The following is a 22,058-nucleotide window of genomic DNA, read 5'->3' as shown; positions in this document are numbered from 1 at the left end:
TGGATATCCTCACTTAAATTTTTGTCATGGTTCACAACCACCCCAAAGTAGGGAGGAAATGGCAGAGCTGGGAAGCCTCCATTTAAAGTCAGGGTCAGAGTCTTGGAGCTCAGAGCCTCCCGGAGAGCCGTGGAGCCAGGGATTTCAAATTGGCAGTGTCTCATAAAAATGATATTAAGGGCTGTAGCCTTTATGTAGCCCTCTTCACTTGATTTGTGATACAAGCATTTGGGTAAAATGAGCTGATTTCTTCAAATTTTCAGCAACTCAACACACCTGCAGGCTTAGAAAAGGGATGGAAGAGGCTGAAGACTGTTATCTGGTGAGCCGTGGGGCTTAGTTTGTGCTTTGCAGATAGGCAGCTCATCCAGATCAAACCGAACACAGTGGCTTGCCTGCATTCATAGTCTGCATTATTCCAGTCTGATATAGCTCCCAGGGCAGATTCAGAACATGGCGTCTTTGAGTTTGGACTACTGCTATTGCTCCAGGTCTTATGTGGTTTGTGATTCCTATACCAAACCCTATTTTGTGCCTTTAATACTAGTTACAGGTTGAACTCACTTCTGAGTTATTAACTCTTAGTGTAATATATTGTGAGTACTGAGTACATGGGTTTTTTGGGGGGGGTTTGTTTTTCTATACTATGAAGCTTCCTGGGTTCTTGGGGGGGGGTGATCCTATACGAGGAGCTCTTTCAGAGATATTTGAATGGCTGGCTGGCTTTTCAAGGCTTTGATCTGCAGGCAAGAGTGCCAAGTGTTAACGTTGCCTTGAGGGCTCACGAGAGTCTCTTACTGAATCTATTCAAGTAGAAGCTTAGAGATCTTTGTTTATTTTAATGTGTGTGTGTGTGTGTGTGTGTGTGTGTGTGTGTGTGTGTGTGCCCTTGGCTGACATTACATGTGCCCAGAAAGCACCCTTCCCTACTGAGCCATCTCACTGGCCTAGGCTTGGGTTGCTTAGGGAAGCTTCCTGAATTAAGAAGATGTCTGCCTAGGTTCTTTTTAATTTAGCAATTGTGTCCTAGGGAAGTTTTCAGGGTCTACTTATCCTAATCTGACCTGAGCTGAGTGAGCTCTGGTTGGATCCAGGCCAACTGGAGGTAGTGAGATAGTGTAAGATGGATCTTGGGATCATGTCAGGTCATGTCGAGATGATCTGGAGAAAAATTTCTTTGGCTAACTTTGGAAAACTTCCTGCAGATGAAATAAACTTCTAAGTCATTGGATCTTCTATATCTCTGAGTTGATATAGAGCTGGAATTTGGCACAGAGTAGCATGAATTATGGTTGCAAAAGCTAGGTAAAGGAACTGAGACCTGACAATGTCTTAACTTGTATCCTGAGATTAATTTCCCTTTGGGCTATTGTTCCAGTGCCAGGAAGCTTTTATTTGCCCACTCTGAGGGAGGCAAGCAAGCACAAATCAAGTTTCTCATTCTATTATTCCAAGACTACCTTTTCTGTCCTTTAAACCCAAATTTAGCAGTGAGTAGCAGCTGCTGAGGTGAGCAAGTTGTGTAAGCATCCCAGATTTCAGAAGACTAAGTACTGCCTGTCACTTAGGGAGGAGCATGGAACCTCAGTGAAGCAGAAGCCTTCTTAGCATGTCACCCACGATTCTCGTCTGCATTAGTAATTTGTTTGAAAGCCAAAAAGTGTCTGGTTAAAAAAAGTTCTCCTTGGAAAAAAATGTTACATCACAATTTTAACTATTTAATGAAAGAGCCCTAAGAATTCATCTCAGGACCAACCATGTATCAGGATGGGTGCTTGAAACAATTCAAGGTAATTGGTAGAAAATTCTGTACCTGGAAAGGAATCCAGCGGCAAGTGAGGATTAGTTAGAAAACCAGTGCAGACCATGACAGCATCAAATATAGCTGAGCTTTGCTTCCCTTCATGGAGAGTGACCACTTCCCATTGTCCAGAGGTAGCAAAATCTGGGCATTTTGTTACACTGCATACTTTGGTCTGAAAAGAATCACAGACATGATTAGCAGATGTCAAGTTTGTTTTCAGGGCTGACTGATTCACTAGTGGATTTTTCAAGAGGTCTAGAATAGAAAGCCCAAGCCTACTTAAGGACAAGAACCCTAGAATCCCAGTCAGGCTATCAAACCGAATATGATGTATTAGGTAGAAAGCTTTTAAGTTTGAAAAAGTGAAACCAAAGGCATTGAATGATTCACTCGAATTCTTATTGGCAATGATAGAACCTTGGGCTCAAATAATCTATTTTTTGTTTGTTTTTTATTGAACTCATATATGTAAATGAGTATTAAGGGTTTTTTGTTTGGTTGTTTGGTTTGGTTTGGTTTTGGTTTTCTGGGACAGGGTTTCTCTGTAGCTTTGGAGCCTGTCCTGGAACTACCTCTTGTAGACCAGGCTGGCTTCATACTCACAGAAATCCATCTGCCTCTGCCTCCAGAGTGCTGAGATTAAAGGCATGTGCCACCACTGGCCGGTTATGACTGTCAAGTTTTAATTCATTACTTATGTTCTGCTGCTCAAACCCAGGTTTTCAGATGTGGTGTGCTAGGCAAGCCCTCTATTCCAAGTCCCAACCTTATAATTCATGTTTCTGATGAGGCTTGAAAATTATTCCTCCTGTTATGCAACCTTGTTTATCACAGAGAACTTTCTTTAACAATAGTTTCTTTAACAGAGACAATGATTATATATCATTAAAAATAAAAGTTGATCATAGTTATCTTAGCATAACCATGCTTAGCATAAAGTCTTAGACAAAACACAACCAGACACTGACTGCTAACCTTATGGCCCTAATTATGTAGGAGTATTCCATGGTTTACAGATAACATACTTTTTTGTTTCCATCGAATACACATATGCAAATGAGTATTAAGTTCTGATTTATTGATTGTGTGCTGGGGAGCAAACCCAGGTCTTCAAATGTGGCATGCTACATAAGTAAGTAGTCTACTTCCAATTCCAAGCTGTTTATAAGAAAATTAATACAGGTCAAACTTCAAAGTAAAAATTGCTTACTAACCAAGAGGTTTTGCTATCTTTCTTTTTTAAAACATCAGAAGAAGTTGGGTTTTTTTTTTAAGTCCTTTCGACTGACTTCATTGTTTGCTTTAACATTCAAATGCCTTTGGGCTTCTACATTTGTTTTCTTTTTTTGTAAAAATACTTTATTTTTGTCTTGTATTTGCTTTATATCTCGCTTACAAAGTTATGAAGTTAATAGCTTTTATACCAAAATGTAAGAAAGCTGCTAAGAAATGTCTTATACCTTTGCATTAGCCATTCTGTGTGAGGCAAAGGCCTCATTACTCTTACCAGTTCACTAGCTCATCTACAGAGCTTAGGGCTGTGCTATAGAGAGGGGATAGGAGATAAGTCAAAGGAAACTTCCTACCTTCTAATTGATGCTCACATCTTACCTTGAACTGAATGCATTTCAGAAGGTTGAACCGGCTTGCATATAGCTTGAGATATTCCAGGAACAGAGAATTTGGCACAAAGTTTGGGTAGTCTTCTGGGAATGGAAAATCTGAGTAACAAGACATCTCCTTGCTACTGTTAGAAACCACAGACTTGTAAAGACTGGCTCTGCCTTCTTCAACATGTTCCTGTGTAAACAGAGCACATTCATGAGCATGCACACACACACACACACACACACACACACACACACGCACACACACACACACACACACACACACACAGCCCATGTTACTGTTTTTGAAATCTCGAACATTGGTTGAATTTAAGCTAACCAAGATAACATACATTACCTGTAACTTTTAAAATAGAATTTGCATTAGGGAAATAATGAACATTGGACCCCAGTGTAAACTTATTGACCACAATCATTATTTCAGTCATTACATGGCTCAAATAAATCTGGGAGGATCTCATATTCATGCAACACCACAGCAAAGTGCAGGAGAATATAGAAACATACTGGTAAAAGCCTGGATATGGGCTTGGATCAAGAAGACTTGCTAGTTACTTTAGCTTCATGGATTACTCTTGGAACAATACGAGGGAACAGGATTTGAATTATGAAGGCTTTGCATAAAAAATCTAAAGCTTTTGGATATTTATAGGAAGCTTGTGGCAACATAGAAACAACTCACATTAAACTTCGAAAATATAGTTTTGGTTCTAGGGGTGTGAGAATGACGATGAAGGAATCCAGGGAAGAACTTAAGACACAAATCTTGATTGCTAATGGGGGTCCGAGAAGAGGTAATGGCAGTTGGGACCGAGAGAGTTGGCACTTTTATGACGGCAGTGAGATAAATCACACAGGATTATGAGAGTAATTTGAGTTAGGAAGATAAACGATCAGAGTTTCAAGACTGGACAACCGTGTGCATGGCTATAACCTATTTCCTATCTCAGTTTGAACTCAAGTAATTAGTAGCAGCAACATATCACATAACTCCTGCAAGACTGAGGGATGTGTTTTAGTAATTTTTGACTATATGTAGCCTCTGTCTTGTGAGTGGTATTATGGAGAACTATTGATTTAAAAGAGAAAGTCCTTAGTATTATAGCACACACTCACACAATTTCTTTTTACAGAAAGGTAAGTTATTTTATTTATATGGATAAGTGGACAAATAAACACATTAACATACACCGTTCATATGGATAGGCTCACTCTGTCCCCAGAAAGCATATGAATCTAGGCATGAACAAAACGTAGAGCTATCATAGAGGCTATAATTAAATATGATTAAAAGTTAATGTTATTGGTTTAAATTAGTGGGACTGGTCCATATCAATTTATATGAGTTTATTGCAACCTGATATGTGGTTCCACATCTGGCAGCTTCACTTTAGCTGCCTCAAAAGACCTGAACAATATTACCAATAGATCTGCTAATGCAGAAGGGAGAAATCCCAGGGTGTCCCACTCCAGACAAAGAACTCCAGGCCACTGATGACTTCCGAGAGATCAAGAATTAGCCTTTCCTAGAGATAAGACCCTTAAATCATTATCCAATACAAAGTGGTAAGTCGCTGGAGAGATGGCTCAGTGGTTAAGAGCATTGCCTGCTCTTCCAAAGGTCCTGAGTTCAATTCCCGGCAACCACTTGGTGGCTCACAACCATCTGTAATGAGGTCTGGTGCCCTCTTCTGGCCTGTAGACATACACACAGACAGAATATTGTATGCATAATAAATAAATAAATATTAAAAAAAAGTGGTAAGTCACGTTAAATGGACTCGACGGGTTGTACTGATATACTTAGGTGTTTATATTATATATGTGAAAAAAATAATAAAAGGACTATCAAATTGAGAAGGAGTGAGGGAGGACATAGGAAGGGCTGGAGAGAGAAGAAGGGGAGAGTGGTATAGTTATATTTTTAAATTATAACACCCTTTGCTTCACTTTGGATAGCAGTTTTTAAACAGAATAGTATGAACCGATAAGGCTTTAAAAATTGTCCATTTCAGTCAATATATCTCTGCGACCTTGGTTTCTCTTCTTAAAATGTAACTAAGCAATAATTAGGCATAGTCCTTTATCCTCATGAGAAGGATATTATCATCCATGAAATCCAAATTAGGTATGTTAATAAGCAAGAAGCAAGCTTAACTGTCATAACAAAAACCTTGAATATTGGGTTAGGGTATATCAGTGTGAGAGCATTTGTCTACCATGCTTAAGGCCCTGGATTCCATCCTTAGTACCACAAACAAACAAAACAAAACACCCTTAGACATCAATGCAGCCTCATATAGTCAAAGTGGGCCAGTAGTGGTTGAAGATGAAGAACCGTTATTTCACACAAAATATTTTCTTCAGCTAAAAATTACAAGCATAGTAGTGATACTGCCTATGCGTAAACTTTCAAATAAAAATACATCTTTTTTGGTAATTGTTATGTTTAACAGAATTTACTGAAATTAATTTTATAATTGTTAACTCAATAGAAATGATTATATTTTGCACAATTTTCACTTTCCTTTTCTGAAAAGTTTATTTTTTCATATACTTTAAAAGTCAACAGTCTATAATTAAGTGTAAATTAGGCAAACCCAGTGGTTCTAAGTTCTGGCAACACTGTTCTCTACAGTTACTTTAGAATTAAGGTTGCTATGCGATCTTATTAGCCATCGCCCCTGTTTCTGCACGTCTGGGTGAGCCCGAGAGTCTGAGATTGGACATGAGCACATTCATATGATTTGTTTATGTGCTATGGACCGTGTTTGAGTAGCAAGACTTTACAATAGCACTAACCAACAGGAATGTGACAGAAGCTATGTTTACAACTTCTTTTGAATAGTTATACTTTAAAAGACAAGTGAAGGTTATTAAAAATATACTTTACCTAATTAAATATGTATAAATATTATTTCATCATGTAACCAATCTAAAACTATTAATGAAGTGGTTCGCTTTATTTTTCCATATTAAGCTTTCAAAAATTATCTGTATCATCTATCTATCTATCATTTATCTATATATGTTATATTTTCTTAGTGTTGTCTCTGCCAGTTGCCCCAATACTCTGTGAGATTCTGTGCTTTCTGAGAATTGATGGGACCATTTAGGAGAAAAACTTTATTTTCATGAAGGGGAAAAGAAGAATGAGAGAGGTGAGGGGAAGCTGGGCTATAGAGAAGGGGAAACTGGATCCACACATCTCAGTTCATACAATATGATTAGAAATTTTTCAGAGCTAATTGAGTTTTGAATTGAAAATAGGTGAAATAAAAATTCAGTTCTTTCCTCATTTCAGCTGGAGTGCTTCTTCCTAGCTGTGTGTGGATGGCAGAGTTTAGGAAGATCTTTAAACTGCAGGTGGTCATGGGCACTAAAAATAAAGTTGGTTTGTTTTACTCAAAACAGCAATGAGCTTCCCTCCGAGCTACAGGAATAGGAGCTAAAGTCCTATTAAGATAAAAGTGAGAACAAGCTACACAGAAAAGAAGCTGCACTGTCAGAAGAAAAGAAATGAGTGTAAAAATTTGAGGATCAATTTGTGTAGGGCCCCAAACTCTCAAGTTTCTGGCTTCCAGGAATCTCACAACTATATTATTGCTAGTACAGACAATTTTCAGTAAAGATAAATCACACACACACACACACACACACACACACACACACACACACCCCACAGGCTTGTGCCTGCATAGAGGTGGGGGAGAGGAAGGTGGAGGGAGAGAAGGAAATGCTCTTTAAGAAGGGGAGAGCTACATGCTCCGTGAGGATTTCCATAAAAATAGCCCCCAAAGTTACAGGATTTTAATTACATGTTTCCACTCTGGTGGGGGGAGGGGGTAATGAGGCCCGCCGGAGCTCAAAGCAGCCAAGCTGCTCTGTATTTCATGAGCTCTTGCAGCAAGAGAGAGCAAACAAACAAAAAGGGAGCAGGAGTGGAGAAGTTCTCTGTTTTGTAAAGCTTAGAAAATGCTTACAAAGGCAGAGAGAGAAAGAGAGTGGGGGAGGGAAGAAGGAGGAGGAGGAGGAGGAGGAGGAGGAGAGAGAGAGAGAAAGAGAGTGGGGGAGGGAAGAAGGAGGAGGAGGAGGAGGAGGAGAGAGAGAGAGAGAGAGAGAGAGAAAGAGTGGGGGAGGGAAGAAGGAGGAGGAGGAGGAGGAGGAGGAGGAGGAGGAGGAGGAGAGAGAGAGAGAGAGAGAGAGAGAGAGAGAGCGCTTCCAGGAAACACTGAAGCCTGTTGTGAAATAATGTATCACAGATGTTAGCCTCAGAGAATACGCTCAGTCCTTTGGGTTGAACCCATGGCGAACTCTGCTCCCTTCTCTCTCCTCTCACCAATTGCTCCTCCTGCATAAACACCAGGGCTTGCACGTGTGTAGTGAACATGTCACCAACCAAAGCTATTTGTGGGTGCTGGACCAGTACTTGCCTTAGGGATTCCCCAGTCTGCCCCAGTAATTCCCGAACTCTTTGGAAATGTCTCCAGACAACCCCTCCCTGCCAGCGGCAGACAATCCTAGGTGCTTCTGCTCCTTGCCCTGGCACACAGTGTGGGGAGTATATGTCTGCTGAGAACTGATGGGGGTCATTTAGGGGAACAATTTAGTCAGTCCTCATGAAGTGAAAAAATGTATGAAAGGGATTAAGGGGAGAGGGGCTTTGAAGAAAGGAACAAAATAAGAGGATGAATGGAAGAGTTTTGGGCTTCTGGTCCACTTTGCTTCTGCAGCACAGTGGGATCTGGGTGCTTGGTAGGACCTTGCACAACTCAGGATTCGCCTGACCTTTGAACTGTGAAACACACTAGAACTGCATGGCACGCCTCCCGAGCAAAGGGGCAGACTGCGTAAATCCACATGTGAACTTTTTATTTTTACTGGCTGGTCTTTGGAATTTTCTTACCTTCTCCCAGTCTCAGTTTCCCCACATGTATGGAGGGACAGTGGTATGCACCCCCAGGTCTAAATGGAAACGGTAGTGGCAAGTTCCTGAAACAGCTCTGCTGAGCTTCTCATTAATGTTAACTATTTAAGCCATGATATCTGAGGGACAGCTCAGGAGAGCTGCTGGCAACAGAAGCGCTGTGGGTCAAAGGCCCTTTTCTATCTCATTTTGAGAAAGAAATTGGGTGGGGAGAGTATCTGGAGGGACTTGGGAGAGGGGAAGAATAAGATCAAAATGTGTTTAAATCTAAAAGTTGCTTTGAATAATAAAATACAATAAAAAAGCAAAAAAAAAATGGGGCTTGGAACTAAACTACAGTAGGGATGGCTAGCTTTTAAGACCTTTCAAAAAAGTCATATGAAAACCTACTATAGTTAAACTTCGTAAAATATGTACACATAAACAAATACAAAGAACTATCCTATAATGAGGAGACAATGTCCCTAGACACCATAGGCTTATAAATAAAAAGCCCAGTGTCAGGAGTGGGCTATCTCTTTTGAAGTTGTTTGCCCTTGTGGATGCACAGACCCACGAACATTATAGGCTATTGCCAGTACTCTTGTTTCCCCTCTAGAACTTGGCAGTAAGACCCTGCTGCTGAAGACACTGCATACTTGAGTCACAGAACACGGAGAAATTAAACTGGTATTGGCCTAGATGCTTCATCCATACTGGCTAGCAATCAGAGCTGGAAAGTGCTATGCAGGCTCCTGGAAGAGAAAGGAAATCATCAGTCTTACCCAACTGTGAACCCTGGGAGCTACAGGAATGACTGGAGTCGCAAGACAAGCTCAGTGTCTTGCAATAGTGGCACAAACATCATGGCAGTAACCACCACTTTCTGATTGGGTTTAAGTCCCACTCAATAAGATACAACCCTTATCTTGTACCTTATTGGGCCTAGAGATTGAAGACTGCTTACCCCTCAAGGGTTCATCTATATCACACTCTCTCCTCCCAATTTTCAGGGATCATTGTGGAAGAAAGGGTGGAAATATTGTAAAAGCCAGAGTAGTGTTTTCAAGACACAAAAAGGCGGCAGCATTTGTAAATTCCCAGGTGTTGTGACGACATGTTGAGCATACTCTAGCTCAAGCCAGAAGAGTCCCAGCATGAAAAGGAAAGGTGGGCATGAAGCCCAGTCCCTAGGAGAGGACCTATTGGGAGAGAGAGAGAAAGAGAGAGAGAGAGAGAGAGAGAGAGAGAGAGAGAGAGAGATCAGTTTTCATTAAAGGTATAGCCCTTGGTAGGTTGACCATGGCAAAGCAGAAGGTCACACATTTAGGAGTATATGGGCAGCACAAAGTGGACTTGATTGTTTAAAAAAGAGAACATAAGTGTGGGTAGAACAGGGAAGTAGATCTGGAAAGAGTTGAGGAGTGAATATGATCAGAACGTATTGTATGAAATTCTTAAAGTACAATGAAAATGAGAAAAAAAATCCCTCAATGTATGATGTAAAAAAATAAATTCATTTGTAATGATATTTTTATTAACTCTTTGAGAATTCTATACAATGTTCCTTTATTTTTTATTACCTGCTAAAATTTTACTTAAAATTAAAAAAGAAAAAGATGGTAATAAGATTCCAAACAACTGAGATGTAGCTGTAAAAGTGAGAGAACTCGTCACCATTTCCCACACTTCTTCCTGGTGACAGTCACTCTCTCTGAAGGACAGGGGCAGCTGTGGGGATCTGGAGAAACCTTTGAGAAAATCCGTGTTGTCCAAGAATCTAAGCTTGGCTGGGGGAGAGGTTTGTCTAGCATACTCCAGTATAGATAACAGAAATTTAATAAATGTTATTAAAATACACAAATAAAATGAAACCCACCAAGACTACTGAAGTTTTAGAATTAAGACTTTTAAAGAAAGTTTGAGGGCCAGTGAGGTGGCACCACACAAGCTTGGCGACCTGAGTCTGGTCCCCAGAACCCATGTAAAGGTGGATCCATAAAGGTGTGTTCTGATTCTCAAACACATACATGCACACATGCTAATACATGAAAATGCCTTTTGAAAGGTTGTAGGAATTAAGTTAACCAAGTCTCAGGAAGCAACAGCCAACGAAAAATTCCTCAGCGGAATAGAGGAATGACCTATGTTTATGCTTCACCTTGCCCCCTCCTGAGAACAAAAATGAAGAAGCACATAGCGGGCTATCAATAAAAGCTTGCTGAATAAATGAAAGGATGCATGTGAAGATCCTGATGTACCAACAGGAAGGTGTCATCCTCAGGTTGGTGGTTAAGCCCTGAAATCTGTCTCAGGGCATGTGTCAGCCAGTACTGTTAATCCTCTCTAGGCAATGCTGATGTGGTTTACTCAAACTGCTTCCCAAGTTTCCTTCTACAGTCAAGTTCTACAAAAGCAATACTCACTATTAGCGGCAAGACAAAGCCTCACTTGCTTTTCCTTGAACTACTTTTATTGTTTTGGGAGGCAGGGTGAGAAGTAGCCCGCGTTGGCCCCTTACTACCTAACTGAAGATGATCTTTAACTTCCTTCTGATCTTCCTACCTCTACCCCCGAGTGTTGAAGTCATAGGCATGGACTACTCTGCTGGTTTTTGGGGACTGAACCCAGGGCTTCACGTGTCCTGTCATCTAGCAACCGAGTTCTAACTCCAACTATGATTTTATAACTGAGAGCATCAACCAATAGTGCTCGTGGTGTGAGCCCCTCAGCTGCCAGAGAGGCTCACCGTGACAAAGGTGTTCCACATTCATGTTTTCTGTCCATCTTAGTGGCAGTCAGAATTAGTCTCTAACAACGTGTTGCTTTTTATTTTTTTAATTAGTGATTCCATTGGCTCCTGCTTCAGTCTCTGATGCCCGTACCTTTTCACTGTAACCTTTGTCTGCTGTGGTACCTAGGAGGACCAGAATCACGATCTTGGTAGTGACTAATTAAATGAATTCATGATCTTTATATTTGTGCTCTTTGCCTATTTGGGAATGGAAGCTGTCTGAGTTTTTTGACGTTGAATGGGGTACCTTTCTTTGAATCCCAAGATGTTTTTGGGCTGATCTTTGCTGTTGATGGTGTTAGTTGGTGGTGTGTGTGTTGGGGAAGGAGGGGGAATGAATATCTCAGGGAACTCATAGCACCCTGGAGCTGGAAGACACCTTTGAGGTTGCCTAGTGGAGGGACGTTCATGGTATTGCAGCGGTGCCTACAGGATGCTGTATATAAGGAGAGATGCTAGATGACAGGGAAGGTTATCCCTAATCCCAACCTTTGGAAATTTAGCATTAATCTGTTTTTCAAACTTAGTTTCATTTTATAAATGAAGTCATACAGATGAAATATTTTGTATCTGGTTGCCATTTTAATGCTAGATAATCTGGCTAGTCTTTTTTTTTTTTCTGATGGCTTATCACATTTCCTCTCCCTCTCTCTCTCTCTCTCTCTCTCTCTCTCTCTCTCTCTCTCTCTCTCTGTGTGTGTGTGTGTGTGTGTGTGTGTATGCTATACCTGTGGAGGACATAGCTTGATATCTGGTATATTCCTCTATTACTTTCCTCTTTATTTACTTTTTGAAATGGGGTCTCTCACTGAAAACAGAGCTTACACATTGGCTAGGCTGGCTGACCAGCAAGCCACCAAGGTCCTCCTGCCTTTGCCTGCTAGCCCTAGGATTATAGGCTTGAGCTGCCACACGGGCTTTTTCCATGGCTTCTGGGGATCTAAACTCAGGTTTTCATGGTTGTGCAGCAAGCACTTTACCCACTGAGCTCGCTCCCAGCCCTCTCCCACAAATGACTGTCTTCATTTTCTATTTCTCTGATTCCCTTTACCATCCTACACCCCCCCCCCCCCCAAACTGCTGTATTTTCATTAAGAACGGAGGCCTCTGATATGAGTGCTCCTTTGTCTTCTTACCTCTCTGCTTCAGTGTGACTGCCTGTGCTCCCTCTCCTGTGTGTGCTCCCCCATGCTCCCACTCCCGGTCCTCCAGTCTTTGGGGGAAAGAGTACAACTTATCTCTTGGCCTTGCCTAGACTAGCTCCCTTTCTTGTGCCTGTAATCCCACGCCTTTTTTTTTTCCCTGTCATTGTGGTTTCTCAGCTTGGACTAGAATATTCAAACACTTCCTGTCATTTAGGGACTTTCAGTCTTCAGGTACAATCGTCGTTGAGCCTTCCTGTCATGTGTGTATTCAAATACAACAATAACAGCAGCAGCAGCAGCAGGAGCAGCAGCAGCAAAGAATGTCCTGCATTGCTGTTAAAGTTGCCCAGACGTTCATCCACTCTTTTCCCTTCCATTACTCCTCTTATGTGTACTGCACGCACCAGAAACCACCTTTCTTTTCTGAGCATGCTCTCTGTTGTTTGTTGGACTCCTTTGACACCCGCCACAGGCTGTCCATTCTACATGGCTTTTCCGGTTTCCGAGCAGTGGCTGTGGTTCTGCCCTCATTTCAACTGCTACAGCAGCCCTGCCTGTGACTTGCATGGTCTTTCGCCTTCTTTCTTCTGCCAACGGTTCTCTGGAGCGGGGAATCCTTCTCATTTTTGCATCCCCTACTGTGCTCTTTGAGTAGATGTTTGACCTGTACACATCAGTGGGGCACAACTGGATCGAGACTAATTTCTCTTGATTCTTAGGGAAATGAATTTTAGGGTTAATAGTTACATGACCTCCCTGAAGATTTTTGTCTATCTAGTGTCTCAAAGGACTAAGTACAACTTCTGATCTTTGGACTCACTTTTTGTTTTGACTGAAATTTACCTTAGCTAAGTAACTCTGAATTTAATTGAACAATTTTATTTTTTCAAGCCAGTTCTCAACATTTACTGGTCAGAGGTACTTATCTGGCATCCTGATGGTCATTACAGAAAGGTCAACTGTTTGATTAGTAATGCCTACAATGAATGTGGAAGAGGAGATTTAGCACGGGAGGGTTCGCCCCTCTTTCAGAACATGTGCAATTTAAACCACGGTCATGGGAATGTTTCTTTATCAGACTATACATCAAAGATCATATCTGGTAGCCAGGCTGACGGGGGTTTTTCTGTGAGCCGTGCCTGCACTGGAGGACTCTACCTAAACATGCAGCACTGGCTTCTCTGGAGTTTTGCTCTCTGATTTAGAAAAGAATTACTTTCTTTCAGTTCCAAGTCCCTGTATCCTATAATGGGGAATGTTTCCCAGGGAATCAGAGGCCAGGCTATCTAACACTCATTCCATTTCCCCAGCTCCTGACAGCTTGCCTAAATTTCATGGGAAATGTTTTCACTTTCATCTAGAAGCCGCGGAGCGTTAAAAACAAAACAAAACAAAATGCTTCCCTGGCAGACTGCTGGAACCCAAAGAATACTGCCTTTTTTGGCTTTGGGTTTTCATTGACCCCAAAGCAGGGCAGTTGTGACACCCCTCCTACCCGAGGGCTCCAGGCCAGCCATGGGTGGGCTTTCCAGACCATCGACTCCTTCACACTAACACCGATTAGCTTAGATCCCAGATTCCCATTCTCTACTGTTAGTTCCTGGAGCGGACGACCTTTGGCCAGGCAGCGAGATCTTGGTTACGGAACTCCTGCTTCACTGAACCCTGTGTCACAGATGAAGCAGGATCTGGGAAACTATGCAAGCAGAGGAGGCTCAGTTTCTCTGCAGCCTCTGTTCAGTGCAGACCACCCACCTCAACTCCTCGGACCCCACCACCACCACCCCACACGCTCCCAGTCAGTACTCCTACCGTATGCTTTCTTGGTCAGACTCAGGCATTGCTTTTCCCTCTCCACTTTGTGAGCTTCTTGGCGGGTATTTCTTCCTCCTCACCTTAGACAGTTAGAAGGCGGCTGGCACCCCCGTCTAGACTCTGTAGGGTAGAGCTCTGCCCGTGTTTCTTGTATCTCTATACCATTCACAATTTCAGGGTCCCTCCTGAATGCTCTCCGTTCGCCAGACATTTCCAATCTTTTCAAGCCACCCTCCAATAGACAGATAAAAGCCTGTGAAACCCCTACTTACAGTGAATCTCCAAAGTCCTCCCAGGTCATCGCTCCTCTCGAAGCAGGTGGGCTCCAGTCCCTCCTCCAGGCAGCATTTGATGGAGGCCAGGCCACTGACCCCGGCTCCCACGATGGCAACTCGCTTGGCCATGTTCCTCGGTGGAGGGAAACGAAGGAGAGCGTTTTTATTCACAAAAGCCCCACCCAAGCCTTGGCTACTCAACAAACCAGGAAAAGAATTTGGAAGATTAAGAGATTTTCTCAGTTTGAGTCCTCTGTAGACTATCTGTGCTGTGTGAATGTGAGAAAGAAAATGTACAGGTCATTGGGTTAACCCCTGTGCTGGGTTGTGTCCCCACCCCTTGGCCAGAGCTGGCGCTCAGTCCACTCACTCGTGGTCTTTAATGCAATTGTAGCTTCTGGCAGAGCATCTGAAACCAGACCCTCTGGTGGGCAGAGTCTTGCATTCTGAACTGGCTTGCCTCCATCCTCCGGCTCCAATCCCAGAGCAGGCTGGAGCAGCAGACAGGACAAGGTGGCCTTGTAAAACCCGCTCTTTTTATTATTATTATTATTATTACTTTAACACTGACACACCGATTGGTTTGGGGACATCAGAGAAAACTGCGCAGCAGCTGGTAGGGTGGGGTTGGGACTAGAAACCCAGACATTTGTGGCCATCACAGGTGCCACAGCCCTGCCCCTCTGGGCTCTCTCCTGGCATTCTGCCAAGGCCACAACAGTGCTCCTGGAATAGGATTTACCACTAGTCACCAATGGAAGAGAGGAGGTGGCTGTAGGGAGGATCTGAGTGGAAGGCAGGATGGGGTTCTCTTTTGTGGAGCACACTGCACTGTCAGCATTGGTGCAGGCTTGAGAATTTTGGGCCATGTGTTAGTAGCATGGACTTGTAGGAACGCTGTGAGGCATTATAGCATGCTGGGTAAACAAACAGCTCTGTCGGTTCAAACTGTGTGATCCGAGTCGGTTAGTTCCTCTGGGCATCGCGTAAACAGAAAATCTTGTAGCTCCTTTAAACTGTTTTCTGAGGATCAAATGAGCTGATGTGTTTTATCAAGTGTCTGAGAAACAGGCCCTGGCACATAGTAAATGCTCAATAATGTAATCTATTTCCAAAGTTCTATAATTTCTCTGAATTTCTGACCAAGAGCATACACATTTAGCATACACTAAATCAAATATTAGACATTGTTTCCTAATATGTTTTCTGGGGTAATTTCATCTCAAGTTTATGTATATATATGCATATATATACATACATATTTATGATACATATATTATTTTTTTGAGACAGGGTCTCACAAAACTAGGCCTCAAACTCATTATGTAGTCAAGGCTGACTTTGGACTTCTCATCCTCCTGCCTCCACCTCCCGAGGGCTGGGTTGGCAGGCATGTGCAGCCACTACACCCTGTTTTTGTGGTCCTTGGTTTTGTACATGTTAGGCATTCACTGTTAGCATGCACCGGAACCCTACCCCCAAGCGCAAGGAAATCACCAATCATGAGGTTTCCCTGAACCTTTTCTGTTTTCTTGTTGACCACGCGAACTGTCCACAGAACTGGGTGTGTTGTGCATCGTTTGTGTCGGCAGGACTGGAAACCCAAGAGAAGCAGTTCAGCCATGGAGGCTGAGGCAGGTTTATTTTCTGCTGTGTGCTCTTTCCAGGGAAATACTGAGGATACAGTGGAATGGATACAGAACTATCTCTTGACTCAAAAGCCACGCCCTTCACCTGTCTGTAAAAGTTTTGTAAGACTGGTTACTTTCTATAGTGGGTGGCTATGAACGACCAGGTAAGGCCGGAGGAGTCCTCTCAGAAGAGGCAAGCTTTAGACCACAATGGATACTGCAGAGTGGAGAACTTATGATTTTTCATCTTCCTGGCTGCCAGAGGTGTGCTGTGACCTGACATTTAGAGAGGGAGTTGGAGCTTAGGTCCTACATCAAGATGCATTGGTGTTGGGTCCCTGTTCAATTAGCTTGGTGACATGGGAAAACTGCTCATCTCCTTTGGCTACCAGTTTCTTCCTTGTGACACAAGGCATATTTGTTTTTCTTATGGACTCAATAGTCATCCAGTGAAAATAACTAGTTTTATGAAAAAAAAATGACTCTAGGGAAAAAGGAGGGGATTGCATATAAAAATTGATGTTGAAAGCCATGTGCAGAACTGTACTGGCTGTAGGAAGAGTGTGAGCAGGCCAACTGGAAGCAACACAGGCTGCATTTTACTCTCTGAGGAGGTGAGGAGCCCTTTATAAGAGCTGGCTTAAGAAAGAGGGGAGGTAACTCCCCTATGGCTTCACGGAAACTAGAGTGGAGGTCAGCAGGGGGAGCATGGCAGCAGAAGAAAGAAAAAAGGCTAGTTAGGAGGGCTTGCCCTTCCTCAGTACCCAGAAGAATGTGCACTCAGATGTCAAGACCTGGTCAATATCCTTGCCTAGTGTGCCTTTGTTTCAGGTCTAACATTGCTGACGGAAGGAAATAGGAACAGATTGATCCTATTGTTAGTAGAGGTAAAGGGAGGACGCCAAGGACTGGCTCTGCTTGTGAGCTGATGGAGTCTTCAGACAAGAAATTGAATCAGGTTCACTTTGCAAAAGAGCACGTGCATAGTGACTCTTTCTTGTTTTTGTTCCAGACAGCGTTTCTTTGTGTAGCACTGACTGTTCTGGAACTCTCTTTGTAGACCTTGAACTCATAGAGGCTGGCCTTCAACTCCCAGAGATCTGCCTTCCTCTGCTTTCTGAGTGCTGGGATTAAAGGTGTGCGCCACCACCACCTGGCACATAGTGACTCTTAACTGGAGTGTTTGATACAGCACTGTAAACATTTGCTCTTATCTTGTGGAATAAAGGATTAGAATCATGGTTAGTGATGAAATAGAAACGGTAACTAGTTCAATATACACATTTACCAATAGTTAAGGCTCTGAGATTGGCTTTCCCTAAGTGGAGTCTAGATGACAAAGTTTTGGAGTCAGTCTAAGTAGCAGATGAATAGTTCATGTGGAGGGTGGAATCAGATGCCCTCGAGGATCCTAGACTAGATTCTGGAGTTTATTCTTTAATTAATTCAGGTATCAAACACTCTCTGAGTGACTTCTTTGTTGGTGACACTGATATTTTAGGGTTTTTTTTGAAGCTTTGTCTAGAGCAGTGATTGGTTTAGTGGGAAAGTCAAACTTGAAAAGCAAGAATCTCAAACTGGGCAGTGGTGGTGCATGCCTTTAAGCCCAATACTCAGGCAGAGGCAGAGGCAGAGGCAGAGGCAGAGGCAGAGGCAGAGGCAGAGGCAGAGGCAGAGGCAGAGGCAGAGGCAGGCGGATCTCTTTGAGTTTGAGACCAGCCTTGTCTACAAGAGCAAGTTCTAGGACAGGTTCCAAAGCTACAGAGAAACCCTGTCTCAAACAACCAAAACCAAACCAAACCAAACCAAAACTAAAAAACAAACTCAATATTTTGTAAAGCACCAAGATGCTTTCTCTTTAAGTTGTAGTGCGAGCAGGGAAGAGGAGAGGTTAGGCTGATGTTGCAGTGGCAGGACACTGACAGAGGGGTGCCTATGACCTCAGCAGTCAGAGGATGGAGGCAAAGGCTCCAGAGTCAGGAAGCAGCTCAGGGATGGCAATGGTCCCATGAGGCGTATGTGTCTTTCTGACTACATGGTGAGCTCAACACTCTTGGCCTACATATGTGCCCACAAGGACATATTACATTTATTATTGATTATGTTGATCATGTCTGTGGGTCTTCTTTCTGCACAAGGCTATGCTTCCCCAAAGTAGGGTATTTTCTTTGATTTCTCAGTTCCCAGCATGATGCTTGCACCAAATATTTGGCAATGGGTTGATATTTTTGTAGGGTAGAATTAATGAATTGATCATCTTGTATGCTTTTCAATTAAAACAATTAACAGAGCAAATATTTATTGGAAGTTAATATCCTGAGTCAGAGATTGATGACTTATAACCACCTTTTTTCAATTATGCAATGTGCAGAACCCCTCCGTCCAGCAGTCTGTTACTGTAACCCAGTGTGAACCTGATTTACTCAGCAACCCTGAGCAGTACATTTCCTTGGCGACTCTACCTAGGGGGTTACAAATTGGAGACTAGGATTAGAATTTTAGAGTTGGATAGTTATCAATATAGGGTGATAGTTTAATATTTCTGTGTCTCCATTTTCTCATCTCTAATATGAAGCTAGCTGTCTACCTGGCCTCAGGTACTGTACGAATCCCTCAACCAGTATACAAGCAGCACTTAACTCTTGGGGGTGTAGCAGACCCCAGAAGAAAGTAACTGCTGTCAAACATGTATGTTGCCATATGCCTGTAATTCCAGCACTGGTAAGATCACAGTGAGACATTTTATTAATGGAGATAGCACACTCATGTTACTTACTGTGGTGCTGGTTTACATCTTGACACAAACCTAGCATTTATAGTATTAATACTCTTTAGACTATTCAGTAAATTGAATTATTAGTTGCAGGTTTTAAAAGAAACAATGCCATGAACAGAGCCCTGTCGAGGTTAACTTGGATATGGGAGAAGTAAGTCACACAAATTAAGGGTTCATAGTGAACTTGCTAAGTTGATGTTACTGGGGGAATGGGAATTTAAGAAAAATAACAAAACAATTAAACTGCATCAGATTTTCAAGTGAGTTGGGAAATCACTGTTGGTTGCACAAAGGTTGCTAATGTTTACCAGCAAGGTCCAGCAACCACTGCATTTCCCTATGGATTTTGTCCTGTGTCCTCTACATCAAGGAAGGAAAATACAAATAATTAATTAGATGAGGTTAGGTTGAGTGTTCACCTCCAGTCTGGAGAGAATATTTGAGTGTGGGGTTCTTCTTCCCAAACACAGATGAGCTTGAGTTATTTAAGACTGTCATAGAGAACTCAGCGATACTCAAGTGTTTGAATCTTATCTAAGCTATCTCAGGTGTGGGTGGATTTTTTTTTCTTTTTCTTTTTCTTTAAGACAAGGTTTCCTACTTTAGCTTAGACTTGCCAGGACTCACGATGTAACCCAGGCTGGCCTTGGGCTTCTGCCAGTCTCTAAATCAAGCTCCAGAGTGCTGGAATACTGGCTTGAGCCTGGGTCACGTCACACAGTTTTAACACGAGTCAGGGCTGTGTTCCATTCAGTAATACCTCGTGCAGTTTCGCAAAGCAGCTCGTCAGCAGCTTCTATGGTAAAAGGCGGCAAAATCGAGGTGGAACAACAAATGAGGATGTCATGTCTTCGCTTTGAGATTCTGTGCTTTGAGAATTTACACAGGGAACAGCAGTCCCGTAGCCCCATTACTGATTACAATTAAGAGGACCTTTTTTTTGAATAGAAACAGAGTAGTGGATAGGGGGAGGGGGAGGGGGAGAATGGAATGAGAGGAGGGAGGGGACTATAGTTGGGATATAAAATAAATGAATAAATTTAATTAATAAAAAGGAGTGAAGTAAAAATGTTATTTTCTTCTAATTGCTTTACTATTCGTACAGCCAACTTCAGTGGTTAGAATATATGCACTAAGTCATTTGGGGCTTCACTACTTAATATGAGGGACTTAGGACTGGGGGCGCTGTGCAGGAATTGCTGCTGCACGAACCATACCTTAAATCTAAGACATTTGGGAGCCTCCAGGCAAGGTCTTACCTTTTAAAAGTATGTTTCAAATGGACTTGAAGGCCTTATTGATTGTTTCAGGAAATTATCCTGGAGCTGCTTTCGGCGCTGGATCAGCTGACTAACCAGCGTGACTCTCTTATGTGGTTACTAAGCAGTTATCCTTATTCATGCAGGCAGATACCTGCACATTCCTCTTGAGTGTGTGCAAATTTCTCAGACTAATGACAGGCCCAGGCTGTATGACTTAAAGTGTTATCAGTTGTAGTAGATTCAGATGGATAAGGAGGGGTGGCTCAAGGCACCCATAGACTACATAGAGCAGGCACAGTATTCAGAGGCTAGCAGAGCACATAACTCGGAGCAGATAGAGCAGGCGCAGTATCCAGAGGCTAGCAGAGAGCTTAACACAGAGCAGATAGAGCAGGCGCAGTATCCAGAGGCTAGCAGAGCGCAGTATCCAGAGGCTAGCAGAGCGCATAACTCGGAGCAGATAGAGCAGGCGCAGTATCCAGAGGCTAGCAGAGAGCTTAACACAGAGCAGATAGAGCAGGCGCAGTATCCAGAGGCTAGCAGAGCGCATAATACGGAGCAGAAGCTGCTGAGACCTGGGTTGGAGCAAGAATATGTTCTGGTATCTTTATCGTCTTAACAGTAACCAGTCACTTCCTCAAGCCTAACCCTGACCCACCCACCACACATCACAAATTCTGCCCCTTACAAGGTTTTTGTCAAGTTCCCCAAGAGACCAGAGACTAAGAAAAGAATCAGATATCGAGATTCAGTTTTCCTAACCGTAAGTAAGACCTATGGGATTAAACTGGCTGTGTAGAAGTGATTCTCAAACTCTTGATATTAATACTTGTGGACTTAGGAATAGCAGAAAAGATCTAGAAGTAGTCTAAAAAATCAAGACATTTTAATCCTATGCACGGAATAGAGCAGGAAACTCAGCAAAGCAAACAGATGATGTGCAAACCCTAAGTTAGTCGAATTTCCAGAATGGTTTGCTTTTAGTTTCAGCTGTGCAAAATGCCAATACTTGGCAGATAAACCTTCTAAACCGTTAGTTCACACTGTGTTAGAGGGAAGCACTCAATAATTCATTCAGCAGAGAACTTACCAGTGAACGCCGAAGTTTAGTAATCCGACTATGCTCCCAGGAAAAGGACTCAGCTCTCTTCCTTACTGTGGAGCAAGGGGTGGCAGCCCAGTTCCTCCAGGGTCAGTGGCTGAGGGAGCTGAGCTCTCCTCTGATGGACAATAACAAAACAGGAAGACCTCAGCTCCACCTACTGCATCCAGAGGAGGAACCAGAGATTTTTATCAGGTCACTTACTTTAAGTAGCTGTATTTGCTCTTTCTAATGGCACTGACACAATTAGGATTCCAGAGCTAGTAGAAGATCAAAATAGTCTGTGAGCCAGTGTTTGGGAGTTCCCGGCTGGCAGGACGAGCCTGGTCTAACAGATAAGGGATGTTACAGAAAAAATGGAAACCCAAGGTTAATTGTTGGATGTATTTTAAATTGATTAATTGCAACAGAGGCATGGCTGGTGATATGTACTTAAATCCCATCATTCTGTGGGAAAACTGTAAGTTAAATGGGGCACTTAGAGGGGCATCCTCCACTCCACTCTTTGAGGGGCCAAGGATAAAATTAACAATGGCTGCTATGTCACATTGCATCTCTAAGACTTTTGGCCCATTTCTCATTCAGAGCAAATTATTATTTCTAAAAGCATATATCAATCACATCATTCAATATAATTTCTAAAGCTTGGGAAATACGAGAGAGACCTATGGAAAGAACACAGTCTTTTGTAGGAGGAGAGAGTCGCTTATTGGTTCCCGCTACCCAGAACTGAAATAACCACATAGAAACTATATTATTTAAAACACTGCTTGTCTCATTAGCTCTAGCTTCTTATTGGCTAACTCTTACATATTAATTTAACCCATTTCTGTTAATTTGTGTGTTGCCACATGGCTGTGGTTTACCAACTAATGTTCCAGCATCCGTGTCTGGTGGCTCCATGGCTTCTCTCTGACTCC

At 42.6% G+C, this 22,058-nt stretch overlaps 1 protein-coding gene across 1 annotated transcript in view; it reads right to left on the bottom strand.

Moving 5' to 3' along the window:
- Fmo1 (flavin containing dimethylaniline monoxygenase 1) overlaps positions 1-21,232 on the bottom strand; it is a 31,927-nt gene extending 10,695 nt beyond the window's left edge. Inside the window, exons 1-4 of the mRNA XM_041662729.1 lie at positions 21,127-21,232; positions 14,365-14,500; positions 3,416-3,604; positions 1,814-1,976 (exon numbers count right to left, since the gene is read on the bottom strand). Of these exons, the coding sequence (XP_041518663.1) occupies positions 1,814-1,976; positions 3,416-3,604; positions 14,365-14,496 (484 nt within the window). The 5' untranslated portion in view covers positions 14,497-14,500; positions 21,127-21,232. The remainder of the gene's footprint in view (positions 1-1,813; positions 1,977-3,415; positions 3,605-14,364; positions 14,501-21,126) is intronic.
- Between the last annotated feature and the right edge of the window lie 826 nt (positions 21,233-22,058).

The sequence above is a fragment of the Microtus oregoni genome, unplaced genomic scaffold (assembly GCF_018167655.1).
Source record: "Microtus oregoni isolate MIOR12 unplaced genomic scaffold, Mior012 000013F_ref0000133, whole genome shotgun sequence".
NCBI classification, from domain to species: Eukaryota; Metazoa; Chordata; class Mammalia; order Rodentia; family Cricetidae; genus Microtus; species Microtus oregoni.
This window is presented reverse-complemented; position numbering and strand designations above follow the sequence as displayed.